General features: G+C 40.7%; 1 protein-coding gene across 1 annotated transcript in view; it reads left to right on the top strand.

Annotated features, from left to right (window-relative positions):
* MYLK (myosin light chain kinase) overlaps window positions 1-6437 on the top strand; it is a 151559-nt gene extending 145122 nt beyond the window's left edge. Inside the window, exons 28-31 of the mRNA XM_062578956.1 lie at window positions 44-167; window positions 1377-1506; window positions 2343-2462; window positions 4310-6437. Coding sequence (XP_062434940.1) covers window positions 44-167; window positions 1377-1506; window positions 2343-2462; window positions 4310-4560 — 625 coding nt within the window. The 3' untranslated portion in view covers window positions 4561-6437. The remainder of the gene's footprint in view (window positions 1-43; window positions 168-1376; window positions 1507-2342; window positions 2463-4309) is intronic.
* Window positions 6438-8600: the final 2163 nt, after the last annotated feature.

The following is an 8600-nucleotide window of genomic DNA, read 5'->3' on the forward strand; positions in this document are numbered from 1 at the left end:
ATCATTATTGGCAACTCTGACTAGCCTTTTTAATTAAAAACAGGAGTCGCTTAGATTGTACTCAATGTCTTCAGCATCCTTGGCTGCAAAAAGACACCAAAAACATGGAAGCCAAAAAACTTTCCAAAGAGAGGATGAAGAAATATATGGCCAGAAGAAAATGGCAGGTAATGAAGAGGACATGGAATTGGGCTAGTTATCCTAATAAATCTTTTTATTTCTGATGTTTGTGATTCCAAGAAACATTCCACACCAGGTAGTTTCTACTGCTAGTGAAAACTCCAGTGTGGCTCGTATGTGAAGGTAGTAAAGCACGTTTGGTTTGTGTGGGTGAGCAGGAGGACGATCTGTGGTTGCAGAAACACAATTCCATTTCAGGCTACTAAACGATGTATGAGCTCAAGTACAGATTTTCCTGTTCTTTTAGGGGCTTTTCCCGGTATGCTACTGTGTCCTCCCTGCCCTCTGCATGCTGCTGAGGCCAAGGGATTCTGACATCCTTATCCAAGTTGAACAGCTAGGTAAATGCCAATCAGTGTGGCCTCTGTAAAGATACCTTCATTTTGTGGTAGTTTCTAAGCTAGTAGTTCCTGTCCTCTTGGAGCATCAAGCTTCTCATGGTTTCAGTCAGACTAGTTTAATAATTTTCTTGGAAATATTTAGTCTCCATATCTTCTTTTTTCTTAAATTTAGAATTGATGTAACAGCTCCATCTGTGCCATTCTGATAGCTAGAGTAGCGGATGTATAATATCCTGGATCCAGCCTTTACATAAGCCTAGAAAAAATACTGAGTTAGATAAATCTAACTTATAATTTGCCTTGTGTTCTATTTCACGTGTTTCTTAGGTGCTCATGCAAGCTGTACAGAGATACAAGTGTCTGTACTAGAGGGGAAATAGTCTGAACGTATTTTAGTATCCTGGCGGTTGATTCTCAAGCTTGTCAGAGACTTGTTTTTATCGTGCAGATGGTGGTTTCTCATTCATTTTGTATTAACTGGTTATTCATTCTTGATGAAACTCAGTCCAGCCCATAAAGCTGTTCAGAGATCCGTTTACCACCAGAGTTAAGTTCCACTTAAATGGTACATAGCTTTTTTGCTGGCTCTCCTCATGCAGCGCATTTTATCCTCAGCTAACAGAGACATTCATTTAGGTATGAGTTCATCAGAGGAAGTTCGTATCTGCAACTAAATTTGGTAATTCAAGCCAGTCTGGTCTGTCTCTGCTAGAACAACACAGCTATATATGAAGTAGTTTGTCCACGAATTTCAGTGAGGTTTGCTGAGATCCTAAGTAATTGTAGTACCGTTGTTACGGAAAATCACATGCCTCTTGGATTGGACTGACCAGGAGCCCTTGTGTTACGTTTCAGAAAACAGGCCATGCCGTTCGAGCAATAGGAAGATTGTCGTCCATGGCAATGATTTCCGGTATGAGCGGGAGGAAGGCCTCCGGGAGCTCGCCTACCAGCCCTATAAACACAGACAAAGTAGAGAACGAAGGTAAGGAACTTTGGGGCACCACATTTTTACCTATGCTCGGAATCCTACTAAACCTTTTAGCAAAATGCTAGAAACCAGTCGAGTTTGTTATTCCTGCTCTCTCTCTCCTGTTTTCTTTTTCAAAGATCAAAAAGTCACTGTTGTTGTGTTGCTCTGCTACTCAAAATGTCCCATTTTAAGTACTGGTGGTAAAACGTTCACTTTCTGTCCAAGGAATTAAGGCAGATTTGTCGGCTGCATTTTATATCAATCTGAGAATGCATGTTTATACAAAGATTGCAGTAATGTATTACCTTCTCATGCAAATACTGAAGCAATAAATTAATAGTATTTGCCGTCTCCAAGACATGTGCTATGTGCTAACCATGCTCCTCAGAGGGGGGCATTTAGAAACCAAATAAAACAAACCACGTGTCTATAGTTATTGCCCTAAATCCGGATTTATGTGGATTTGTAGTGTATAACAATCGGGCGCAGATGCTTGGCCCCACTGAAAATCAGGCTAGTCATTTTGACATAGCCACATAAGACTATGGGCCTGATCCAAGTTGAACCGGAGGGTTGCCCCTCTGCCTAGGAAAAGTCTAGGTTTGATTATAAACAAGGTCAAGGAAAAAATAATATTTGTAGCGTGGTGGCCTGTATGTTGATTTAATTCTATTTATTGTCTGAATCTTTGTCCAGCTGTGAAAGACTGGCACAAAACTAAGCAGCTAACATCCTCACTGTTCTATTAAAAAGCAAAAGATGTTTCATTACATATTGGTTAAAAATTGAAACTCATATTTTGAGAACTTCCTTTGTAAAGTAGTTAACTACCTTTTCACTCTTGCCAGATGCTTTCCTTGAAGAAGTGGCTGAGGAAAAGCCCCATGTAAAGCCATACTTTACTAAAACAATCCTTGACATAGAAGTTGTGGAAGGAAGCGCTGCTAGATTTGACTGCAAAATTGAAGGTACACTAAATAAGCATATCTCCACTATTCTTTCTTTCCTTTCCTGCCAGCTTTCTGCATTGTGCTTTTGTTCACCTGAGGTTTTTCTGTACTATTGCTGTGCAGGTGCCATTCTGCTTTACCAATATCTGCATGACACAGCATGAATGTGTTGCAATAAAATAAGCTGTTTGGAGCTGCATCAGCTTGTTCTGTGCTTGTCATAGACCAGTAATCTCCAAAAGTAAATGTGTGAGTCACTAATTCAGGATACTGAGAAAGAACAATAACGTGATTTTTGAGGATAGAAACAATAAAACCAAGATGCAATGTAATACCATAAGTTGCAGAAATATACCCTTAGAGACTGCTAACCACAAACTGTGAATAAGCAGGGAGTCACTTGTCTGAAACGGCAGATGAGTTTTAGGGGACTCCAGCCATGCAGCGATATATTGTGTTAAAGGCAAAGTCCCTAGCAGGGTGTTTGCAGAAGTAATGATAATATGCATTGTGCTGGTTACAAAATTCACATCTAGAAAATACTGTGGGTTCTTTTTTTAAAAAAAACTTAAAAGCTCAAAAAAGAAAACTCAGATTCGAGTATGTAGATCGAAAGAATAACTCCATGAGAAAACACTAAAGGAGCAGGCTTTGTCAGCCTAATAAACTAAAGGCCAAGACTGGTGGCATTTCTACTGCAGTGACATCGAGGTTTCTGTATCGCGGCTGTTAATGAAAATGAGAAATTAGGAAGAGAAGAGCTGTTAAAATGGATAGAGTATGTGCCAGAATGTATGGATTATAAGTTAAATAGTTTTTCTAATCTTAAGAAAATTGGAACAGCCTCACAGATCTTTTGCTTGTTTCTTTCTGTGCTCCTAATCTCTTTCACTGCCTGTTTCCTACCTCACAGCGGAGATGTGAGGATGCATTGTTGTTGCTGATGGATGCTCAGCGTGAGGGGTATGTGTATGTGTATAAATCCTGCATGGAATAAAAGAGATGGATGTACCATGGCCAATTTTCCAAACTTTCCCGTGTATCACTATAATGTTCAGTGTGTATTAGAGGTTCCTGCAGTTTACTGTAGTTCAGTAAGAAGCCGTCCTTCTGTCACAGTCCAGAACTTGCTGTCTTCAGTTTGCTCTGTCAGCCTAGAGTGCTGCGTAAGAGACCGTTCTCTAGCATGCATGCAGGGCCCTGTCCTTGATGCCTCGAGTACAGCAAAACTGTCTGCTTCACAAAAGGCTCGGGAACCCTACTGAGATGCATAATCAAAATGGTTTTCTTAGATCCCTTCACTTACCCTAATAAAGACATATAGGAAGGGAGAGTGCCACAGTCACCATACAGGATGGGCTGGTGTAAGCAAGCAGATTAGGAGGAGGAAGATCGTGAACACCCGCAACAAAGCAGGCTAAGGAGGACAGTAAATTGTATTTGTAGTGCACAGCACCTTACCCCTGAAATTCTGAATTTCCCTGTTGGGAACTTTAGGTTCCACAAAAGCTGCATTGTAAGGTAAGCCTCAAATATACTGTTAAGAGTCCCCTCCTCGCTGATGTCTGAGGCGTAGGAAGGGCTGTCTGCAGTCATCGAAAAAGTAGTGAAACATGCTACCTACTGAGTACCTCAGTGTTAACTTCTGATTTTTACTGTTCATAATGAAGTCGGTTCAGGTAACTGTAAAAGTCTGCAAAAAAAGTCTTGCATCACCTGCATTTATTTTAAATAGAGTTCATTGAAATACTTGTGTGTCAACATTTTGGCATGTGCATACCTGGACGTAGAATTGGAGCGTAAAGTAAGCACAGATAAGTTGATACTCATTTATTGCAATTGCTGTTCTTTCTCCGCTATTGCAGGCTATCCTGACCCTGAGGTGATCTGGTACAAAGATGATCAGCCTGTTAAGGAGTCCCGGCACTTCCAAATAGATTATGATGAGGATGGGAACTGTTCTTTGACTATTTCTGAAGTATGTGGGGACGATGATGCCAAATACACCTGCAAAGCTGTTAATAGCCTTGGGGAAGCAACATGCACTGCAGAACTCCTTGTGGAAACAATGGGAAAAGAAGGAGAGGAGGAGGAGGAGGAGGAGGAGGAAGAATGAAACAAGGCTCAAAGAAAAATTATTTGAAAAATATATTTAAAGACTCTCTTTCTAAAGCTCAGAAAACCAAGTTATCAAAAGCACCTTGTGTGATACGTAGGTCTTTGCAGGGGTGGTTTTTCAGCATGATCAGTTGAGACCTGTTTGTTTTATGTATGGGCATTAATTGGAATCAGCCAGCACTTTAAGCTGCTAGCATGATTGGATTTCATTTAAGCAAGTCATCAATTAAGTTGCCCGGTCTATTTTTTAAATTAAAATATATGCAAAGTAAGTCTACAATTATACTCTGAACTTATTAAAGAAAAACAGTCTATTTATTGAGCTTATTGGTCTATACCATCATTTTCCTCAGCCAGCACTACAGTTAAGTTGGCTCCTCAAGATCTGCTTCACAAGGAATCGTTTGTCAGACACATGCAGTGAATCTCTCCAGTCTTAAGAAACAGGCTGCTCTCACAGCCGTATCTTCTATAAGGGAAGGTCTGATACAGCGAGCATTGCAATTCTTACGTTCGTATGGTGCATTTTTCGTTTGTTTTAAACAGAATTTCATTATCCTAACTTTAAACACATTTACTCCCCTTTCTCAGTGTGCTGTTAGTGTAGCTCTAATACTGCTTGTCTTAGAAATCCACGTGTTCTTCTCTGAGATACTGCTAATCATAGCTTGTCAACTTTCCCTTATAGAATCTGTCACTTCAATGCAGCTGCAGCTCCCTACTTAAGAAACAGACCGAAAATACAAAGACTGAGAAAATTTTCTGTTGTTCTGGTCAGTTTAATAATGATTTGTGATTCATATATATGCTGCTGTGAAACAGGTTATCGCACAATCAGTGACTTCTATGTGCATGCGTATGAAGGAGATCCCAGGTTAGTTAAATTTTTACTTGCATTTATTCGGCCATTGCAAAGCAGATTTCAACTGATGATAAGCTGGAAACTCCCACAGACTTTTGGAGTAGCCAAAGAAAAGATAGTAGTCTGGATTAGAAACTCCATTATATTAAGCAGTTTCCAAAGAATCATAACCTATATAGGACTTACTTGTACCTTATGAGCTTGACTGTCATGTTTTTGTCTTGAACCTGCATCAGTGAGGCTGTTGCCTTTTTAAAAAATGCAGAAAAAAGGAAAAAAAATCCAAAACCCAAATTTTGTCTCAGAAATGGTTAATGCACTCAGACTTAGTAACTTTGCTTTCCTTTCACAGTGTTGGCACTTTTTAATTTTTTTGTTGTTCAGAGGTAATATCAGAGGCTGTAAGGTGATATGCATAATCCAAAACCAGTATGTCCTGTATCTGTGTATCATTCCAAAAGTGATTCTTTTTCTTTTCCACTTTTTGTGTGTAAAGTGCAACCATTTGCATTTCAAAGGTTACCTCTTTAAAAAAAGAAATTATTTTAAATCCTCACGATTAAGTAGTCAGTGTACTTTAATACAGGTGTGTACAATATCAACCTTAGGTTGTTTGATATTGCCTAGTTTGTATGTGTTTTATATGATTTGCTCTTCTACATTCAAAACTCAATTAATGTGGATCACACGATGGTTTTTATAACTGCTTTACTCTTTGTTGCTAGGTTCAGATTGCCAGCATGTCTTTTCTTTTTCAATGGATAAAGAACTTTTGTTATTACTAAACACAGTATTGCCACAATTCCTTATACAGAAAAGTTTTTAATCTGATTTAGAGCATACAGAGCTTTTCTCACGTTTTTTAAATGTGTTAGGCAACAATGGGGTGTATTTTGTACCTTAATAAAAATATGCTAATGTTTTCCCAGTTTGTTAAACTATCAGAATTGCAAAGATGAGAACGCTACGGCTGTAGTTACTCACAGTTTCTAAATAAATAATACCACAAAGCATGCTACTTGTATACTCTGTTGCAGGCGTCACTGCGTTCACACTGGCAGAGCAGGGGCCTTTCCCTAGCCGATCCCCTGCTAAGACCTGCTTGGCGCAAGAACGGGTGAGGCAGCAACACTGATCATTGTGCTGCTTCCGCACTTCTGTTAGTGTAGGCCACAGCGACACGGCGGCTGCTCTAAGTGAATGTCATCAGGTACGGTATGGGGCTGATAATATGTATGTCAGCCTTTACATATAGCTCCGCCACATTGTCTACAACCTCATCGCATCCTCAACGGGGAACAGAAGTGTAAATGTCTGTGGGGCACCTGTATCTGGGTGTACCGTGGGGTACAGCTGTGGTGGTCTTTTCACAACTGAGCAATAATTCCCTTGTGGTGGGGGAATTCAGTCTGAAAGATAGTAAGAACAAAAGAGAATGAATTCAGGAAAGCCTGTGGGTACATGCATATAAATACTGTGTTCCTAGAAACTCTGAGGATGAAGGAGCTTAGCGCCTGCGTTGTGCTGCCTCTAAGCAGACTGTCTTCTACTGTGTAGTCCCAGGCACTATGGACCATGCAGAGACTCCCTAAAGCAAAGACTGTGAAACGTCCGGTCTGTATCAACATGTTTCTTAAGCAAACCTTCAGCGCTTGAAACGGTCACCTCTGCAAGAGGCCTCAACAGGCTTGTGAACGTACTTGACTTTATTCGTTGGACTGCTGTCTTCGTGCAGGTAGGCATATAAAGCTGTTCGGTACTAGTATAACATACAGCTTCGACGGGCCAGGACGCAGACATGGCAAAGTTGGTAGGTACATGTACGTGTACTGGCTGTCAAACCCCACAGACTCTATTGGTTTTACTGCACACAATTTCTCTTACTTCTCCTCCTCCGCCAGTCTCTGTGTTGAACAGGTTACAAATGGCCTCTCTTGCCTTTTTCCCTAGGATGTATCTAGCTTTTCATTCAGTTAATGAAGTAAAATGTCATGTTGACTCCTAGTAACATCTCTTCTAGTTTTTAATAAACAATGAACTTTACTTCAAAAGTGATGGGATACCTATCTAATTCAGCTCTGAGCAGTTGGTTACAATTTGTATTTAGCCTTGAATTTTTTTGTTTGAAGAGTAGACTCTTCTATTCCAACTGAAGAAGGATCTTCCATGTGCTTGAAATCCTGTCTACTTTTACCAACTATCCCAGTTGGTCTAATAAAAGATATTATCTCTTCCCATAAACCTTGTTTTGCCTCTATGATTGCAGAGAGCCACATTTTGGGTGTAGTAGGGTTGAAACAATCCCCAACAGCAGAGGTTATGCAAGACATTGTCATGCACAAGTCAGACCGCTTAGTTCTGCTTAATTTCTTTTGTATAATACTCAGTTGCTTTAAGAGGCAAGGAGAATTTTGGGACTAGCCACTGGTTTTTGTAAGTCAAGCTTCTGGATTTGCAGAAACTTAATTTACTTAACTACAAGCCCGTCCAACCATCCAAGTGCCCAGCGCACTGTTCCGGTTGGTGAAGAGACTTTGCTGATTGCATGCATGGCACGCAAAGACTCTGCGTTACTGTTCGCCCACAAGGACGACAGCGCAAGACCTTGCAGCTCTCTTCTGTGGTGAGTTTTGGCCTTTGAAAATACAAGAAATATTTTTAGTTGCATATAAAGATGTATACCTGTAAAATTTACTGGAAAGGTCCACCACAGTCACCAAAAAGACTGCTGTCTGAAAACGATACTCAGGCGCTATCTTTGAAACGTAAGCCATGGTAACTGGGCTGTGCACGTAAGGCCACGAATTCATCAGGGGACGCACGTGCTGCTGTGAAAGCAGAGTTTGTCGGGAGGTGGCAGGGAGGGAGACGTACGCACACCGCTCACAGAGGAACTGCACCACAAGCAGCATTAAAAATACCCTGAGAATTGTTCTTGGAAGCTGAGAAATAAGTTCATGTAATATTTACAGATCCTGTAAAAAATAAAACCACGTTCTTATTGCTGCACTTTGCAGTCACCCGAAGCGCGGGTGCTGTACGCAGCCCTGGGAGAGCGGCCGTCTCCTCTGAAGGGGATACTCAAATTCGCGCTGCTGTGGAAGTGTCGCAATCCGCTTTTCGGCAACTGCGTAAAACCAGCAGAATACGAGTTATAGCCTCGTCTGTGCTTTGCT

Source organism: Rhea pennata, chromosome 6 (assembly GCF_028389875.1).
Source record: "Rhea pennata isolate bPtePen1 chromosome 6, bPtePen1.pri, whole genome shotgun sequence".
Classification (NCBI taxonomy): Eukaryota; Metazoa; Chordata; class Aves; order Rheiformes; family Rheidae; genus Rhea; species Rhea pennata.